The sequence below is a fragment of the Lagenorhynchus albirostris genome, chromosome 6, assembly GCF_949774975.1.
Source record: "Lagenorhynchus albirostris chromosome 6, mLagAlb1.1, whole genome shotgun sequence".
In the NCBI taxonomy this organism is placed as follows: Eukaryota; Metazoa; Chordata; class Mammalia; order Artiodactyla; family Delphinidae; genus Lagenorhynchus; species Lagenorhynchus albirostris.
In genome coordinates, this window is record NC_083100.1 from 14,339,596 (window position 1) to 14,360,376 (window position 20,781).

The 20,781-nt window shown below is 44.0% G+C and overlaps 1 protein-coding gene across 4 annotated transcripts in view; it reads left to right on the plus strand.

Annotated features, from left to right (window-relative positions):
- Positions 1-1,559: 1,559 nt before the first annotated feature.
- The window catches only part of WDFY1 (WD repeat and FYVE domain containing 1), a 49,402-nt gene continuing 30,180 nt past the window's right edge, over positions 1,560-20,781 (plus strand). For 2 of the 4 annotated variants that reach the window (XR_009541033.1, XM_060151971.1), the window contains exons 1-2: positions 1,564-1,792; positions 18,254-18,321. Coding sequence is in view for 3 of the 4 variants with exons in the window: in XM_060151971.1 (XP_060007954.1) it covers positions 1,656-1,792; positions 18,254-18,321 (205 nt within the window). In the remaining variant the exon portion in view is untranslated. Of the gene's footprint in view, positions 1,793-18,253; positions 18,322-20,781 lie in introns of all 4 variants that reach the window. The other 2 variants (XM_060151973.1, XM_060151972.1) reach the window with 2 other exon arrangements.

Consider the following 20,781-nt stretch of genomic DNA (forward strand, 5'->3'; position numbering starts at 1 on the left):
ATCACAAAACAAGCTGATGAATTTCTGGATGAAGCAAGTTCTCTAAGAAAAGGTGAGAGGGGATTGTGATTGGTCTTTTTATTACACTGCAATGTGAAGTATTGAAAATTCATGGAATATCAATCAAATAAATGGAATGGACGAAAGCACAGGGAACTGTATTTTTGCAATATCCCATTACTTGAGAGAAATAATCTAATAAATGATCTAATAATCTAGTTGGAGCACAATAATGTTAAATGAAGTGTCTCTGTATTGAAAGTTTCTCATTGAGGAGTATTAAAGAAAAGGGGGGGATTGAAACCAAGCAGGACAAAAAAGCCCTTCCATGTCCCCAGTTTCTTGTTGGTAGAAAAAGGCTTTAGTCACTAGGTGTTCCCTGAGTTCCAAAGAGCACACTCAGTTACTGATTAGGGGAGTGAAGGAACATAGAAACAAAGGAATAGCAGTCAAGCAAGGAAAGTAATGATAGCTTAAACAATAGTTTAGCCATAAAACAGAGTCCTTGTTCCTCCTCAAGGAAGAGAGGTAGCAGTCTGATGCATATCTCTGAGCTATTCTGCAGAAACTAAGACACCCCTCCCCCTATCCAGGTGGAGAATGGTGACTACAGGCTGACCAAAAGCACATAGACTTCAGACCAGTTGGAACCAGAGGTTGATGTTTAAGATTCTGAAACATAACTCGTAACCTCACCACTAACCAACCAGAAGAAAGTCCACAAACTGCAACCCGCACCCCAAATGTTGCCTTTAAAAACCCTTCCCTGAAAGCCATCAGGGAGTTGGGTCTTTTGAGCACGCTGCCTGTTCTCCTTGCTTGGTGCCCTGCAAATAAACGCTGTACTTTCCTTCACCACCTGGTGTCAGTAGGTTGGCTTTGCTGCGCTGCGGCCTAATGGACCCAAGTTCGGTTCAGTGACGTTTATGTTCCACAGGAACCAGCTGTGAGCACCCAGCCAGCTCTTAGCAACACCCAAGTCTGGCTGACAGTACCAGGCCAACTCCTAGAGGTCTAGGGCTGCTTTTCTCTTTCTCATAGCTTTGTGACCTTAAGCAAGTGATTTAACTTCTCCATGGTTCAGTTTTCTCATCTCCAAAATAAGATTAAAAGAGCACTTACCTCTCCACCTCTTATGGTTGTTATCAGTATTGAGATAGCCCGTGTAAAGATTTTGGGATAGTGCTTGGTATATAGTCACCCCTCAATGAGTGCCTTTCAAAGATTCTAAATTGCACTCATTTTTTTCACACTTTATCATGTCTGAAATGGAGCTGTGGTCCAAACAAAGGCTTCTTAGAATGGATACAATGTAGTATTATTATTTTCCCAAGGCTCTGGTTTGGGGGACAGTTCCTCTTCGCCGCCAACTGCTCAATCCACTCCTGGGTGAATGACTTTACTTTTCAACCTTTGTGAGTTTCACCACGTCTCTGGCAAATCCCTAAGGGCCTCTCTCTCCGCCAAGTAATTTCACTTGCGCGTCTTCCCCAGCCAATACGATCGTTGGCGGCAGCACTCGGGAGCTTACGGCGGTGCGGCACCCTCAACGCCGAGGAGCCAAAGCGAAACCTGCAGGTCCCCGCCCGGCCATCAGCTGATGGGCCGCCCGCCGCGAAGACCGCCACCGCCGCCGCCGCCGCCGCTGTGCGAACATGGCGGCCGAGATCCACTCCAGGCCGCAGAGCAGCCGCCCGGTGCTGCTGAGCAAGATCGAGGGGCACCAGGACGCCGTCACGGCCGCGCTGCTCATCCCCAAGGAGGACGGCGTGATCACAGCCAGCGAGGACAGGTAGGGCCGGCGGGTCGAGCGCGGGGCCGAGGCGCGACGGGGGCGGCCCGGACTCCCGCCGGCGACCGGGTGTAGGGACCGTGGGGTCGGCGGCCTCGTCGCTTTTCTCGTGGGGACGTCCACGGCCCCCGGGTCCCGCGGCCTGTCGCCCCCGCCAACCTTTCTGGCCTCTGGGCCCCACCCCCATCCAGGGTTCCCGCTTTTGGGTTCCCTAGTCTCGACCCCCACGGCGCCCCTCCCGCCCGGTATGCCGTACCTGGTTCGTACCTTCAGTCCGGGACACCTGTCCCTCCCGCGTCCACTGCGCTCTGCCAGCCCGAGACCCGCATCTCCGCCACGTCCCTCCAGTCTGGGACTCCCGCCCCACTTCGCACTCTCCTTTGTGGGATTTCTCCCAGAGCTGGATGCGTCCCCTCCTCGGTCAGTTCCGAGCCGCTTTCTCTGGGAGCCGGGACTGGCGGCCGGTTACAGCGGGACCCGTGCCAGTGATTTACTTCTTGCAACAAACCTTCCGGGGCTTCAACGGTCTTCCTTCTGCTTTACGCTGGAGTTTACACCTCTGTGTCGCGCACACCAGGTCCCTAGATCAGTTATTTTATCACAGCAGCTCGGACCACCTGAATTGTTATTTACAAAATAGTTTCTTTTTTTTCTAAAAGTGACTCTCTTAAGAAAAAACTTAATAAGAATAGTGAAAGATACTTTTATTTTTAAGATAACTTGATATTTCCACTATTAATGGAAACCGGTTATCACTTGCCATAAGAAATTAAACTAAAAGCTAAAACATGTTCATCTGTGTCACCTAAAGTCAAATGTATCTTGTAACAAGACGTCTTGCCCACCGTATTTTGGGAAACACTGATCTGATGCGATTTTCTCATTCTATCCAAGAGGAAACTGAGGCCCATGGAGAGGCACAGAAATACTGGTGATGCCACAAATGCACCCCAGGATTCCCCAGTCCAGCTCTCTGGTCTTCCCAGGGCTGTGTGATTGGATTGGAGAGAGGTTTATTTGTTTTAAAACTTTGGCATTCTTTTAAACCCTAAAAGTTTAAAAGGTTAGTGGCTTTACTGTGGGAATTTGGAGGAAACGACTGATGTTATTGAGAGAAACTGCGTTTCCTTGCTGCAAGGAGTGGTCTTAAATGGTGATATTGCAAAAGTGGAAAGGCTTTCTGGAAGAAGGAAGGTACTGCTGTTCTCTTAAAGCTGGAGGCCTTTTGTAATCTACATTTGAAGTAAGTATGTTTGGGGGCCTGTCCCAAAAGGAAAGAGGAAACCTGAAGCCCTCAGGGCCTCTTTGACCTTTGCATTTTGCTTTTGAGTGAGTTTATTGTGACCTGGCAATTTACATGTAGCTGACCTTGGTGGGACCTGGGTATGGGTGCGTCACCAGGATGGGAATGGGGGAGAGAGGGATGCGTGAGCCACAGGGAGAAGAGGGGAATGTAAAAACAGGCAAAGGACAGAATAATGATATTTGCATGATATGAACATAGATGCAGGCAACGCTTTATACAAGTTATCTGTCTTTATTCGGTAAAATATTTTATTCATGATTCGTGTGTTGGGTCAGTCGCTGAATATTTGAGATTATTGGCCAGGAGCAGTGCTGATTAATGTTTTATGGAAAGTGATTACTTAGCTGCTCTGGGACTGAAGTGTTCTGGGGGAGCCTTAGATCAGCTCATTTTGTCACTGGGGCACAGCAGGGTCCTGGCAGATGACTGGACCAGGTGAGGATAGGGGCCTCAGGTTTCTAATTTGTGTTTCAGGCCCATGGACCGTCCTGGAAGGTAGGACACTGTTTTCAGGAGGTGCTATACTTCATGAGATTTACGAAAGCACATGGCTATGGGGTTTTTTGTTGTTGTTGGATGTGGTGGTTTGTTTTTACATTGTCATAAATATGTGTCATATTCTTCTATCATTTACTTATTCACTCATTTCTATATTTAGCAATACTGTACTTACTGAGTGCCAGGCCCTAGAGATAGAACAAGGATCAAAAGTCATAGCACCTGCCCTTATATAACTTTGGAATCATTGATTTTATGGCCTCTGACCTGATAGAACCAGCCGGTTGAGGAAATAGAACACTGACCACCCTAATTCATCAAACAAGCATTTATTGGACACTTACTGTGTGCTGGGCCCATGCTAGACCGGTGGGTAGAAAAAACTGATGCTGAAATTGTTTTTTCTAAAGGGCTGGATGGTGTGGTGAAGAGATGGCCATGTGCTCTCAGCTTCCTGGGTGCTGGGGAGACACAGAGGAAGGAGTATCCTTGGGTGAGGGCTGGGTTTCAAGGAAAGCCTCCCCGAGGAGAAATCACTGGAGAGAGGAGTGGTCTGTGTGACCCTCGTCCAGGCAGAGGGAAAGGACAGGAGAATTTGGACTTTAGTTTGCAAGCAGTGGGGGACCATCAAAGAGTTCAAAGCAAGCAAATGACATGATCAGAATTTGTACTTGAGAAATAACAATAGTTAACCTTTTAAAAGTCCCTTTCCTCTCTCAGTACAGAAGTGGACCAATGTACGTGACTGCATCCAATCCTCACATCTCCCTGTGAGGTGAGTTCGGTCACCTAGTCTTATCAGCAGTTCCAAAATTCAAAGTGTTTAAAAAGTCAAATGTGCTTTTGTTTGTTTTTTTGTGTGAGTTAGGCCTGAAAACTCATTGGCGCTAAAGCTTGACCTATATAGTTGAGACTATTTGTAATCTTTATTTGTCCCATGTGGTGTGAATATTCATTTGTTTCACTGCAGAAATAGCAATGCATTTAATTGCAGGCGCTGCCCCAGGCCCCGCTGGGAGTTTTATGGAACATTTGGTGTAAGCATCTTATTGTAACGGGCATTTGATCGTGTAGAAAACTGGGGCACAAAGAACATTGAGTAAGTACCCAAGGTCATGTAGCTAGTAAATGATAGGACTGCGATTTGAACCCAGGTCTGACTCTGAGGCCCTAGTTCTTTCTGCCATGGCCCTAGTTCTACACATTTGGAAAACCTGAGTCCAGGCAGTGTCAGTGATTGTCTACTCTGACAGCAAGTGTAAAATGCTAGGATTCTGCCTTCCACCCCCTCCCCGCTCCCCCTGGGGACATTTGGCAATATCTGGAGACATTTTGGTTGTCATAACTCGGGGAGGGTACTCCTGGCATCTAGTGAGTAGAGGGCGCTCAACATCCTTTAACGCACAGGACAGACCCTCATGAAAAGGATTATGCAGCCCCAAATGTCAGTAAAGCCCAGGTTGAGAAACCCTGGTCCAGGCTTAATGTACTTGTTCATCTGGTCTCTCTAGACAGTGGTTCTCAAACTTGAGTGTGCGTCAGAGTCGCATGGAGATAAATCTTGTTAAAACACAGAGATTCTGGTTCAGTAAGTCTGGGGCGGGGCCTGAGAGTTTGTCGAGAGTTTACTTGTCATGATTCTTGCCTGTGGAAACCCACGGGGAGAGAATACTCTTTATATTTTGTCCTCTATTTGTCAGCTTCTGGGATGTATTTGCCTGGAGTCATTTAGATATACCCACCTATTTCCCAGCAAAACCAAACTATATATATGATAGAGCTACATACAGAGAATCCCCCCCCCAAGGAGTAATAAACCATTGTGGGGTATTCAGCTTAATTCCATCGGACCTGGTGTCACTGGGAATGGTTTGGGCAGTGAGCTTAGGGGTCTAATCAGAAACCTTCAGGGGTTACTGTGCCATGAAGGGTTAACAGAGAATGGCACTACTCTCACATGCATTCATTTCTATTTTGTTGAAGTAATAAGTACCCTACGCTCTTTTGCTTAAACTTCATTCTTCATGAAACCTTAATTAGTATTTTTAAATTTTAGTTTTCAGTTGCTTGCACTTTGGAACTAGAATATTTGAGCATGCAAAGTAGAATGATACATTTGTAAAGTGAAAAAAAATATTCTTGAGTCACTGGAGTATGACTGTCTTTCTGGTCAGGAGACTGTGAAAATAAAAGTAATAACCTCAGTATTACGTTTCAGAATTTGAACCGCAGCAGTCATTTTCCTGGTAAGGGAAACAGAAAATGAGACTCTGCTTTCAGGACAGAACTGAAATGTGGTGAGGCAGCAGGAATTGATTCCCTAGACGCGTTTGCTTTTTGAACTTCTTTGCTGTGAACTGCACCAAAAAATTAGACAGTCAGTTGGTTGAAAAGGATAGATAGCATTTTTTAAAGATAAAAACTTTATTAAAAGCCTTATCAATAAGTTAAGGCTGTGGGCCTGCTGTCTTCATTGTTTGGAAAATAGAGTTTGGAGAAAAGCGTGCTAATACTATTGCTTCAGGGGCCTGTAGGCCAAGGTTGATTTCTGCAAGAAACTCAATTTTGTCTGGCCCAAGTCAAACAGAGATAACTCATATGTTTTAAGATATTTTAGGATGTTGCTGTTAGGCTGGTAAATAATAGAAATTATAGAAAATCAACTTTTAAAGTATTTTTGGTGGCCTCTTCCTTTTTTTTTTTGTTACACCAGCTATTTAATTTTTTGTTTCCTTTTAGACATTTCTAAGTATATTAAGACGGTTTAAAGGAAAAATTGTGTATTTAGTAGCTGTTCACATGGAAACAATCTTAAATAAACAACTTGATTTTTAAGTGTTATGCTTAGGAGGAAACCTGGCGTAGCTGGAAGTTTTTAGTTTATACAGAAAACCAGAATGTTAACCACTGTATTTTTGTTGTCATGCAGTGCCTAAAAGTAGACTCTTTCGTTTGTGTTATAAAATAAAGTGAAGAAGTGAGAAAGGGGAAGGCTGGGTGGGAGAGCGTTTATTCCTCTGTCGTTAGAGTAGCTCATCTAAAGACGAGCTATCGTTTTAGGTGGTAGATCATTTTCTTTTTATAGCGTAGTTTAGAACAGATTCTGGATCCAGAATGCCAGAGTTTGAATCCCAGCCGTGTGACCCTGGGCAGGTTACTTATTCTCTCTGTATCATAGTTTTCTCATCTGCAAAATGGAGATAATAAAGGCACCTACCTCATAGGGTTTTGTGGGAATTAGATGAATTCATATGCAAAGCACTTTGAACTGTGCCTGGCACAGATAAAAGCGCTTTTTGTGTGTTGGCTGTTACTGTTTTCGTTCCCATTTATTTTGCATTTAATTGCTTTAATCTCATCAGAAGCTAAAGATGTCTCTGCTTACTGTGTCTGGGTATGTATGTGTGTGTGTGTAAATAAAATGAAATTTCTCCTGTCTGAATAGAATAATACCATTTTGGGGGTCACTTACACACCTAAGTTCTTATAACTGTCTTCGAGTTATGCCTTTTCATCATTTCCATATTTGGTCACTTACAAGTCACATCAGTCATAAGTTTTCCCTTATAAAAATCTTTGCCCTGCTGTGTTAGGGGGCGCCAAGGCCACCGCCAATTTCCTTGACTCACTAGGACTGTCATTATACGGTCATGTTTACAGTCCTGATTTATTATTACGGTGGGGCAACCCACAACAAAATCCATGAAGGGAAAGGCGTGGGGTGAAGTCTAGAGGAAAGCAGGCATGAGCTTCCAAGAGTCCTGGCCCTGTGGAGGCAACTCAGGAGGTGCTCTCTTCCTCCAGCAGAGAGTTACATCACATGTGTGAAATACCTTCTACCAGCAAGGTGGCTGGAGACTCAATACCCAAGGCTTTCACTGGGGGTTGGTCATGAAGGCAGCCTCTGCCTCACATGTGCTGCAATTCCAGACTCCCAGAAGGAAAGCATGTGGTCAGCGGTCTCTCAAATGTTAGTCTGAGTGAATCAATAAACAAATAAACCTGGTAGGAATGAAGAAGCATGGACCAGAATTGAAAACCAGGCTTCTCCCTTACGGCCCCCAACGGTGCTTCTTTTAGGTTAGTTTAACCTTGCATTTCAAGACTTCTAGGCTGTGAACAGAGTTTGAAACTTTTTATTTTTAATTCAAGAATCAGTGTTGCGTGGACCCTACATTGACTGACTCCATCCTATCCTCCTGCCCCGGCTCCTCAAAGGTTGTGATAGCTTTTACCCTCCTGGGTGGCGCAGAGGTCGCAAAAAATAATTTTGATGCTAACAAAAGCCTAACAGCAGGAAAAGATAACAGCAAGAGTGGTTCCTCAAGTAAAAAAGAAAACATCTGCAGGTAGAAACCCAGCCATCGGGCTTCTGGAGCAGCGCTATTCATTTAGGGGCTGGCGCAAGCACCACACAAGTCAAGTGGCCTTCCCTCCAGGATAAAAGTCTGCCTGTGACACGGGCTGCAGTCTGAGAGTCTCCATTGTCATGGACCCTTGAAGCTGCCCCGGATTCCTTCCCTGGACTGTAGAAGGGGGTGGAAATTTTAATTTTTTTAAACCAGTCTGATTCTCCTCTGTAGAACGAGGCTAGTTTCCCTGCCTTTCAGTTTAGATAATCAATTCAATAAAAATCTAGTGTTTCCCCCCTTTGTTATCAAAGGAGAAAGGCTGCTTTCTGCCGCAGTAATGAAGAGGGCAGAGTTCAGGAGACTTGGCTGGAAGGAAACTGCTGTTTATTTGATAAAAGATTGTACCATATCCTTTCCTCTCCCTCTTAGGCTAACATTTTAATGTTATAGAAACCAGCCAGGCTACCAGAATTACACATTTTTGTAGGTAACCCTGGAGGTACTGTCAGACTAGGAAAAAATATCCTTTGTAGTAGGTAACACAAATGTTTGGTGATTTACCAAGATATAAAATAGCATCAGTGATCCTAAGAGTGACTGGAAAATCAGATTTTCCCAAACTTACTATTTGTTCAGAGTTTAAAAGAAATCAGGCCTGGGGCTTAATTAATTTGTAGCATATGCTATACTCTGTATTCTTTTAAATCATTTTGTTGAATAACCCCTGTGTATCAGTTTACAATTTAAAGATGGTTAAATTGCTTTAATTTAGCTATTTTGGGATGATTAGGGTGGTTTTTTGAGAACTTTCTTTTTAAGTTTAAAAAAATATTTATTTATTTAGGTTGTGCCAGGTCTTAGTTGCAGCACATGGGATCTTTAGTTGTGGCATGCATGTGGGACTTAGTTCCCTGAACAGGGATCGAACCTGGGCCCCCTGCACTGGGAGTGTGGAGTCTTACCCACTGGACCACCAGGGAAGTCCCCTGAGAACTTTTTTAAAAGAGCTGGTTTTAATCATCAAAAAATCTACAAACAATAAATGCTGGAGAGGGTGTGGAGAAGAGGGAACCCTCTTGCACTGTTGGTGGGAATATACATTGATACAGCCACTATGGAGAACAGTATGGCAGTTCCTTGAAAAACTAAAAATAGAACTACCATATGACACAGCAATCGCACTACTGGGCATATACCCTGAGAAAACCATAATTCAAAAAGAGTCATGTACCACAATGTTCATTGCAGCTCTATTTACAATAGCCAGGACATGGAAGCAACCTAAGTGTCCATCGACAGATGAATGAATAAAGAAGATGTGGCACATATATACAATGTAATATTACTCAGCCATAAAAAGAAACGAGATTGAGTTATTTGTAGTGAGGTGGATGGACCTAGAGTCTGTCATACAGAGTGAAGTAAGTCTGAAAGAGAAAAACAAATACTTTATGCTAACACATATGTATGGAATCTAAAAAAAAAATGGTTCTGAAGAACCTAGGGGCAGGACAGGAGTAAAGACACTGACATAGAGAATGGACTTGAGGGCACGGGGAGGGGGAAGGGTAAACTGGGACGAAGTGAGAGAGTGGCATGGACATATATGCACTATCAAATGTAAAACAGATAGCTAGTGGGAAGCAGCCACATAGCACAGGGAAATCAGCTCGGTGCTTTGTGACCACCTAGAGGGGTGGGATAGGGAGGGTGGGAGGGAGAGGCAAGAGGGAGGAGATATGGGGATATATGTATAGCTGATTCACTTTGTTATACAGCAGAAACTAACACAACATTGTAAAGCAATTATACTCCAATAAAGATGCTAAAAAAAAGAAAGTGATACCAATAAAAAAAAAAAGGGCCGGTTTTAGAAATGCTGATGTGTCGGGCGAGGTGGAACTTGGCCTCGTGATTTTACAGAAACACTTGTGTGCTATTTGCATCTGTTTATCAAAGTGTGGGCATGATTTTCAAGGTAAGCATGCCAGAAAATAATATGTATTGAACCAAATGTATGCTCTCATGGAGTGACAGGTTTGAAAATGGTATTAATCATGACTTAACACGAGATGCCTCCTGTTTTGAGAGCCAGTGAGTTTTAGAAGAAAAATCATGCTTTGAATCTGTCTTTGCTCTAGTATGTTGTAGCTTAAGCAGATGAGGCTTTATAGACTTGGTGATTTCCTGAAGTATATTTTTAACTTGCTTTCAATCAGCTCTTTGAAAGAGTCAAACAAAGGGACTAGAAGAAATAAAAGGGGCCTCTCTGCTCCTCATCAGGAATGTCTTTGAGCAGATCACAGATTAATCTCCCTGGAATAAGTACTTCTTTCTTAGTCAAACTTTTGGTTTTTAGTCTGCTTTTTATGTATCTGCTGTAGTAAGGTAAAAGAACATACAGAACTACTATCCTTGATAGGATGAAAATATTGAATAATATTTAATTAAGAGTAATGACTTCATTTATGCTTTTACAGTAATGTCTTCAGTTTCTTGGGAATCAAATTAGCATCTGAGCAAAGTGAGGATCCTAGAGCTCAGTTAAAAGTTAAAGTGGACTTACGTGTTCACTAAGTACTTTGAAATTCTTGACACTTGGTCAACGCCAAATGCTGTTTTTATTTCCAGTTTTAAGGTCAGATTCCTAACTATTCTTCAAGATATACTGCTTGGGACAGATGGCATTGTATCAGTTAGCTATTGCTATGTCGCAAACCAACCGAAAATTCAGTGGCTTAAAACAACAAGTGTTATCATTGATCATGAGCCTATGGGTCACCTAGACAGTCCATCTAGTCACAGCTAGGCTCACTTATACACGTGTTGGCCCTGCTCATCTTAGCCGCAGCCCTGTGGAGGACGGCTTCACCTGGCACAGTGGGGCTCTCTTCTGTGCGATCTCTCATCCTCCAGCAGGCTAGGCCCTCTTGTTCATGTAACCATGGTAGGCTTCCAAGAGAGGGCCTCTTTACTTAGAGCTGGCGCTGCATTGCTACAACCACGTTCTTCTGGCCAAAGCAAGTCACAAGGCAGCCCATTTTCAAGATCAGAGAGGTAGCTTCCACCTCCTGATGGGAAGAGCTACAGAGTCACATTGTAAAGGGCATGGATGCAGGGAGGGGTAAAGAATTGGGCCCATTTTTGCAACTTGCTACCTCAAGCACTTAACATATTGAATCGTATACTGTAGTTGATCTTGAGGTAGTGAGAGATTTTGTTAGAATCACTGTACGTATTGAGCACAGAAGTCAGGATTTTTTTGAGCTAAGTGAGAATTTTGAAGTTAGACCTGGACTTTTCCACATTCTGCATTTATTTGGAGAAAAAAAGGAATTTAATGCTTCATGTTTCCTTATTGTTTAGGAGTTGCTGCTTTGGAGGTTAAAATGTGGAGTTTTCTGAATGCCCTTTAAAAAATTGTTCTCTATATTAATTAATTACCATATAAAGCTTCTTTGCTTTGATTTACTTTGGTATTGTTTTGAAATGTGGATTTTCATCACCTTCTGGCAGAATAAGTAGACAGAGTTGGAAAATCTGATCCAGGCTGCTGTTGGTTTGTTTGATTTTAGGACTTTCTCCCTCCTGACCTCTGCCTCCCTAAGTATAAAATGGAGGTCTTGGCTGTCATCTTTGCCTTGAGGGTGTGGCATCATGTTCTCAACAGACTTTTCTAGATTCGCAGTGCATATGTAGAAGGCAGGAGGTAGCGTCTGTGCCACTGGAGCGCTTCTCTGGGAACTTTGAGAAGTTAAGCAGGGACACGTTTGTGAAGAGGCACGGTTTATTGCCCTGTATCTTTCAGGCCATCGAGCCCTGTGCCTTTTGGTGTCTGCTCTTTCCTGCCTTTCTGCACTGGACTTCTTTGCCCAGCTCTGCCCATTCTGCCTCTCTGCTCACTGCTCCCGGGGCGTAATTGATGCTCTCGAGGCCCCGTCCACCCAGCACCTCTAGCCCCCGTCCACCCAGCACCTCTAGCCCTCGTGTCCAGGCCCTCGTCACTCCTCTGCACTGACTTCCGTGGGCGCAGCGGATCCCCTGACAGACTCCATGGGGGCACAGGGCCTCTTAGACTCTGCCGCACTGAAAAAAGGAAAGTGGCCGAGCCCTATTTGAAACTGCCTCTGATTCTAGTGCCCGCAGCCGCGCCGGAGCTTCAGTCTGACCCCTGCTTTACTACTCAGCCTCCCTTGCTCTCAGTGGTTAATGATTTAACGGGCGCACTCCCAGGGAGTGGACGGTTTTTACATTTAGAATTTGAGATAGGTACACTTGAAAATCAGACAAGACAAGTCCTTGTGTGCCTCAAGGCTTATGAGGAGGTGTTTAATTGTTGGTGGCCCTGCTGTTTTCCTGCTTCTCAGCTGCTCTACATCTTTTCTCTGGGAACCACCCCCCCCCCCCCGCCGCCCCCCAGGAACCAGAGTCCTTGTCTGCCCCGGGGGCGTGTTCCCTTCTCTCCTCCTTTCTGCCCTTCATCAGCCGCCTTGTCCTCCCTGCCCAGCCTGACTCAGCCTGCCGATGCAGGGGACATGGGTTCGTGCCCCGGTCCGGGAAGATCCCGCATGCCGCGGAGCGGCTGGGCCTGTGAGCCATGGCCGCTGAGCCTGCGCGTCCGGAGCCTGTGCTCCGCAACGGGAGAGGCCACAACAGTGAGAGGCCCGCGTACCGCAAAAAAAAAAAAAAAAAAAAAAAACCTTAATATATTATAAACATTTTTTCATGGTTCTATGGTCTTCATAACTAATTTTACTGACTATATAGGCAATTAAATTCATGTGTCATTAATCCATTTCATTATTTAACATTTTCCCCTAACTTTACTCCTTTGAATAATGCTCATATGAACTTTTTAAAATATGTAGTTCTTTTTTTCATCTATTAAAAAATTTCTTCAGGGTCAATTGCCGAGCCTGGAATTCCTAAATCAGTTTATTGTTGTCGTTATCATCATCATCATTGTTATTATTGTTATCATTATGATTAGGCAGGAAACGTGTCTCTCACTATATGGAGCAAAATTCTTGCCAAAGAATTAGCTCTAGTGCGCACTGCTGACAGAAAATCATGAGAGCCCTAGAAACAGCATGTTGTTATTGTTTTCAGCTGTTCCTTTGCTTGGCCCTGCCCGGCAATACATTTTAAACATTTCAGTCTGAAATATTTAAAATAAAGAAATACAATCCAACTTTGGCATTTCATTTATTTAGAGAATAAATAGATGATGATCCACCGCGCTGAACAACGAGACCAATAAGATGATGGTTTGATGTGCATACAGTGGGGCTATAGTCTTACAGAGAGACTTCCTCTCATGTCTCCATGGAAATCGCTGCAGCCCTACATGAGTTCATGCTTCTCAAACGAGGAGGGCAAAGGAGACTAATGGTGCAGCCCTCCACAGGGACAGCAGGAGCTTGGGGAAGATTGAAAAGCACTTACAGTAGTGTAGGCTCTGAAAGAAATGACACATTTCCTTTCTAAGTACCTTTTGGAAAAATATCAGACTGTTGTTTTCAAAAGAACTTAAAAATAGATCTTGGCAAAGATGAACATGTTTCTAAGGTTCTGGTGTAAAGAAAAGATTTTTTTTCCAGATTGACGCAGTCTTGGAACATCAAACAAGATCCCTCTACTAGAAAAATGGGTAGAATAAGCAGCAGGCAAAACATAAAATGAGTTTAGGTGAGCGGGTGTAGGTTGTCAGAATAGTGAAGGAAAAGTTAAGCTGTTTTACTTCAGTCAGAGAGGGACTTAGACATTCATCTAGGCAGAAAATACTGTGCTTTTTGGAAAAATAAAGCCATCTGATCCTGACACTTTGGTGATTATATCGTTCATTAGTATCATCCTAGAGGGTTTTTTTTGTTGTTTTTTTGGTTTTTTTGCAGTACGCGGGCCTCTCACCACTGTGGCCTCTCCCGTTGCGGAGTACAGACTCCAGACGCGCAGGCTCAGTGGCCATGGCTCACGGGCCCAGCCGCTCCGCGGCATGTGGGATCTTCCCGGACCGGGGCACGAACCCGCGTCCCCTGCATCGGCAGGCGGACTCTCTACCACTGCGCCACCAGGGAAGCCCATCCTAGGGTTTTTAATAGTTTGCTTCTGTAAAATGTTACTAAACTGTTTAATTGTGACTAGTAGATTTTGTTTACAGTTTTCTGAATAGTAAATTTTTTTAGTTTGTGGAATTTGTTGATTTTTTTAAATAAACAGCCCAACTTAAGCCTGTTTTTTAACCATTTTTTTAAACCAATGAGGCATGTCTGACTACAATACAAAACAAATTTCTATATTACCTAGTAGAAATTATACACCTTTGTTTAATATCATAGTTTCTTGAGAGTACTGGAGTATTAGGAGTTAAATTTAATATCATTTTGATTTTTATCTCAGAAGTGGGAGATTTTAATGCGTCCCCCAAGGAAGGGAAAGAGTTTGGCTCGAAAAGAGAAGGAAGGGAATTCCAGATAGAAAGTGTGAGTACAGAGGTAGAGCCAACTCTCAAGGTCAGTTGCCTGATTCCCAAGCAAGGATGATGGTCTTCTCTCAGCCTGGATTGATAAATAATTTCCAAATGAAACACCCCAAGAGATCATTTGTCTTGCCAATTTCCTAGTGTGTCAGCTGGGTGCAGACCAAATGGTAGTAACTGATGTTTGTCCTCCAAAGGAAATAATACTGTTTCAAAGATGCTGGGGTCTAGGTAGGTCCCGTTTTGACCTTGGACTAAGCTGCATGAAGTTAAAATTTGACTTTTCCAGGTTAGATGATTGGCTGGAAGAGACAACCTTTAAGGTTTCCCACTCACAGTGACTTCTGTGCTGTCTGAAATCACTCTTCTTTCCAGAGGACACAGGGAAAAGCATGTGCCTCTGAGGCCTCCATTGAGCTACCAGTGCATTCATGACCCACAACTTTCGGGGGTGATCTGGGGGCTTTTAGGCTACATCAGCATTCTGGTCTTTAGACCCTTGAAAAACCAGACAGATAGGTTTAATCCCTTTGAGTGAATGAAGGCGCTGTACGGTGCTCTCATCTTCAAGTACCTTGGCCTTTGCTGTCCTGTCTTTGCAAGTGGAGTAGAATCCTTTAACAGATTTAATGCTTAGAGGTGAGTTGGCCTTTGACTTCTTATAACTCCTGTTTCATCCCCTATGTTGAACATAAGTAATGAAACGTATCCATAAACATTCTGTACTAAGTAACATAAAATATAGTCAACAGAATGTAATATTGTGTTAGTAGTTCAGGCCTAAGGATCATCATTATAAGCTTCTATTGATTAATTTAGGTGAGGGAGGTCATGCTGAAATGGTACCCATCCTGCGGGTACTGCCCAGATGAACTACTGCCTAGAGAGAAAAGTCCTTGGTGGAGTGGTGAGGGAGGAGGGATTAGGACATAACCTGAGCTCAGCATATTTGGGGCATCTGAGGTTGAAAGCTTGCTGGGATGTAGGATCTGGGTCTGGGAATCATAATTACGTCAGTTGAACCCCTGATTTGAGACAACAATTGGTGGGCTCTGAACACAGGGGCAGGGGGATGCATGGTTCCTTGGGAGATGTAGCCAGTTGTCGACATGCCCGAGGTGGACCAGGGGGATGAGCCCACCACATAACCTGAAAGGAGGCTGCACTGAGGCATGAGTGATGAGGGCTGGACGGTGGTGAGCATGCTGAGAACAGAGACAAGGGCCAGTGTCCCAGGTAGGCATTACTGCTTACTTCTTTAAAAAACAAGCAAAAACCTGCAACACCGTTATCACACCTAAAGAAATAAGCAGTATTTTCTTTTAATATATTTATTTATGGCTGCACTGGGTCTTCGTTGTTGGGTCTTAGTTGCTGCGTGCAGGCTTTCTCTAGTTGCTGCGAGCGGAGGCTACTCTTCGTTGCGGCTTCTCGTTGCGGTGGCTTCTCGTTGAGGAGCATGGGCTCTAGGCGTACAGGCTTCAGTAGTTGCGGCGCATGGGCTCAGTAGTTGTGGCGCACAGGCTTAGTTGCTCCGCAGCATGTGGGATCTTCCCGGGCCAGGGCTTGAACCTGTGTCACCTGCATTAGCAGGCAGAGTCTTAACCAGTGCGCCACCAGGGAAATCCCCATTAAATATTTTTCATCGCTTCATTTAAATGGTTTCAAACTAGAAAGATCTGTTCCATGAAAAAGTCTTAACCTCTGAGGTTTGTGGAAGAAGAAAACTAAATAATCATGAACAGTAACCAAGAACCCACAAATAATAACAGTGGTTTAAAACGTTACCTCAGAGAGTGTCAAATTTTGATTTAAGATGTCGAACTACAAACAGTAAAAAGTATAGGTCTGTTCACAGATGCTTTAGTCTGATCTTTCTCTCTCTTTCCCTTTTAATTTTGGTTGTGAACTTGAACTTTCTAGGACTTCCTATCACAATATAGGTACTCCTGAAGGAGTCTGCCTGAGTGCCTTGCCTTGTGAACTTCGTCACGTAGGATCTTGTTTAATGGTGCTTGAACGAAGAGACAGTGTCTGAGAGTCTTCATGGTGTCCCACGCAGACACAGTGTATGAGTACCTGTTTGCTTGCAAATAGCAAAGGTTACTCAGATTCGCTTAAGCCGCTGAGGGTGTTTATGGTGAGGATGCTGGGGCATCTGCCTCACGGAACCCAAGTCTAGGGAAATAGCGGCCTCAGGAGCAGCTGGCATGGGGGACTCTCCACCTGGACTGTCTCCAGCTCGCTACTACTTCTCCTCTTCGGTCGGCTTCATTCTTTCCCTTTTATTAACGTACAAAATTCTCCAGTCCAACTTGCACAATGTGTGACGAGAAGCAGTCATTTCAACTACTGGAGACATACTGATCTATTTCTGTCTCTCCTGGTTTCTGAGTTGCCGGGGAAGGAACTGACTGATCCCATTTCTGGTCTGGCCAGTTGTGATCAGAGGTGGGATGTAGAGAAAAATTCTGAGGGATTCAACTTGGCCGAGGGTTCCGTCATGACCAGTTAGCAGTGGCTGGAAGACGGGTCGTGTTTTACAAATGGCTGTTCCTACACAAAGGCCTGTATGGCCAGTTCACCTTTAAAATAGCATGATTCCCGCTGTGCTGCCAGGTCGTCTTATTTATTTGGATGAGTGAAAGTCAACATCTAGTCTTTATTTTCTTTTATTTAGCTCTAATCATTTACAGTAATCTGTAAGATCTTAAGTACAGCTGGGCAGGTTCTGAAAGATGCATACACCCACGTCACCTACTCCCCAGAGCCTTACCATGGCCCTAGAAGGTTCCTTCACATCCCTTCACTGCATTCTGTCCTCACCCCCAGAAATAACCACTATTCTGATTTTTATCCTCATGGACCTGTCTTACTTGTCTTGAACTTCAAGCAGAATGGAAACACAGTGTCCACATTTAGCCTTACTGTATTTTAGTTCAAGGTTGCAACCATTAATTCAGTGCTGGCTGTGGGCCAGAATCTGTGTTGCCGTTAGAAATACAAGAGTGTGACAGAGCTGACAATAAGGGACACTGAGACAGGAGTCATGGCGAAGGCAGAGCACAGCTATGCCGGAAAAAGCAGTGAGTGTCCCACTCTGAAGAGGAAGGGGCCCGGAGCTTCCTGGAGGTTCCATGAGTGCTGGAGAAATATTCCATAGTGTTCTTCTGAGGTGATAAGCCGAAGGATTAAACTTTGGCTGTTTTGGTCGTGTGTCATTTTCCTGCCTGTGTCCAGGATTTCCTCATCTCTCTGTGTGCGTTCTGGTGAAAGGAGAGGCTCAGAGACGGGTGTGGAAGGATTTCCTCCCGGGGCTGAGACGACTGGGAATTATCTGTGAACGAGCAGTGGTGGGGGCTCTGCTTTGTACGCACGTCTCTCCCAGTTCTCCAGGAACGTTTTCTTTCCACTTACGTCTACGACGCTCATTTGGCTGAGACAGCCAAGCGACCCAGTTTGCAGTTCGTTGCCAAGAAAAGTAGTTAATAGTTCTCAGCTTTCTTTGTATATCATTATATATATAATGAACATTTTCCATATTATTAAAGTTATTTAGAATCCTGACTCCTAGTTACTGCATAACTCGCCATGTATGGACATACTGTAGGTAGCTATATAATATGTGCGTGTGTATATACACATATGTTCTAGTATAAAGTATACCATGATGCTCTGTGTGTGTATTTGTCTAATTTTTCCAGTTGATTAATGTTATAAGGTCAATGGGAAACAATACTGAAAATAAAATAAAAAGTTTGCCTGGAGCAGAAAAGAAGGTAAAATTACTAAAGACTACTCGTTTTTTTCTTTGCTTTTCTCCACAGAACTATCCGCGTATGGCTGAAAAGAGACAGCGGTCAGTACTGGCCCAGCATTTACCACACAATGGCCTGTGAGTAGCTGTCTTTGAGGATTTAAATTTCAAAATTCCTGATTAAAAAAAATGCCGCTAGATTTCAAAATGAGCTTCTTAGTTGCCTAATACCTCTGGTAGGCTGTGTTAAACCACAGGGAGACTCCCTTTCTCTTGCGAATGAAGCTGGGTCTACCGGCTTAAGTGAAGTGGACTTGAACAGAAGTGGAAAAAATAAAAGGAAGAGGAAAGCCTCCCACCTCCTCCATTTTCCTTTGTCTTCCTTTTGCCAACTTATATTAGTAGTAACTTTCTTCTTAGTAATAGCTGTTATTGACACTAAAACAGGGCTCTGAACACTCTGCCTTCTTAACTGGCCTTTTGTCCAACTTTTTCATAAACTCTGGGTACTGTTGAGAGATTTGGTCCAAGGCACAACGCATTCTAAATGGAGATTTTTCTCAGTAGTCAAATATGTTCTAAAAATAAACCCTGACGATAAAGCTTTTGCATTGAGATTTTAGAACAGCCCTGAGATGTAGTGATATAAAATTACATTTAAATCCAGCCCTTCCTGCAGATCTAAGCAGCTTTGCATCCTTCTTTCCCACTTCTCCATCCTTTCTTGAAAAAAGTGCCTGGATACTGCCCAGGTCCAAGCTGGGGTTGTGTCCTGCCCCCCCACCCCCACCCCAGTGGCCACACGGAAGGCATCCATAGCTGCTTATTTCCTGGTGGTTTTGGTCCTTAATGAGGGCTTTTCCTCAGTTAAGGTTTCAATAATCAGAGGATCCCCTAGGAAGAGACAAAAGGCTCTGGAGCAGGCTTGCCGGTTTGCTAGTGACGACTGTTACGAAGTTCTCCAAAGAAGAGTGTTTGCTAGTTCCAGACGTTGTGGACACTGTTCATAGTTCCCTTAAGAGTTATTCCAGGGGCCGTGGAGTTTCTTACAAACACAGAGCTGCCAGTTATTCAGCAAATTCCTTATATCAGCTTGAGTCATCCTTCCAAGCACCTCCTTTCTTGGCTAGCACTTTCTCATTTGCACATTTATCGCAGGGTACGTGCAGGGTTTAGATCCTATAAGCATTTCCACAAATAATTAGTAGTTTATCAGGATTTTCATTTGTTCTGCCTTCTACCGACAGCTTGAGCAGGCTGGTTATCTTCTCTATCTTGATAACCATTCAGTGAAAATGAAGTGAACTCTTTGGAATACTGGTATAAAGCTAACTATTATAAAAGGAACCAGAAAACTTTACCATGTGCAGTGTGTTAAGACTACCTGAAACCCTAATCATGATTTACTATGCCAGGCAGTAGTACCTCCCGTCCTGTGTCCGTGTGTGTCTGTGGATTTGTCACCTTGGTTACTCAGTGTGAAATAGGAAGCGGCTGATGTCTTGTGAAGGTGCTTATGGAGCCCATTTGATAAATTTAATTTGGGATTTTGAGGGAGCAGGGCAGAGGTAGGTGGGATACTCTGGGCCTCTGAGCCTATCCTTTACCCAACTGAAAAATAAAAGGCAGTTAACTTAGACAGTTAACTCCTTACTTCCAGTGACCCAGTGAGAGATCTGATAGCTGGGAATAGCAACAGCCTGGGGACCTGCTACCTGTGCTGGGGGATGTTTTGCCGTCTTTGTGGACAGTCCTGCTAATGCTCTTGCTGTTATCCCTCCCTCCTCTCCATTACCCGCACTTCATAATCTGGCCACAGCTCAATCTCCTGAGACCTCAACCTTGGAGTTCATGCTCTTAAGAACAGAGAGAGACTGAGGTAGATTTTTGTCCAGTGTTCAGTTCAGTGACTCCTTGGCTTGTATTTCCCCCAGATATTTAGTTCACTTTGTAATTGATTTCTCCCCCAGGGCACCAGAACCTAGCAGTAGTAGTGCACACTCTTCCTTGGCTTTTGGGTCTTGGGCACATGGCTTTGCTTTCTCTGTTGCCATCCTTTGCTACCTTGGCCTAACTGTACCCTCCCGAAGTAGCTTCCGGCGCTGTGGCTGGAAAGACTAGTAAAAACACAGCTCTGCTGTGGGTGACTGACACCTTCATGTTTGTATCTACACGTATGCAGCCTGTTGCTTCCAGATGCCTCTTTATCGCCTCCATCTGGAACAATGTCTACTGATGAAATTGCAAGAACATTGCCAGAAGAAAACAGAATGAATGAATTTTGAGAAATAACTGCTTGTCTGTTTTATTTTAAAATTAAATGTGAAGTCTGAGGAGAAAAGGGCCATGTTGGTTTTAAAAACTGTCTGCACATTACCCAGTTGAGGACATTTTAGTGGTCATCCACCAATTTGTTTCCTGTGACCTAACAGAGGTGATCAGTAAGCAAACCTTAGAATGTTGCTGTACGTGGACCAATTAGGATTCAGAACATTACCTGACATAACAAAAATAACTTTCAGAGTCTGCCTTAGCTGAAGAAAAATGTAACTCTTAGTTTCTGTATCTACTATGTGCCTCATGCATTTTTGTCTTTTG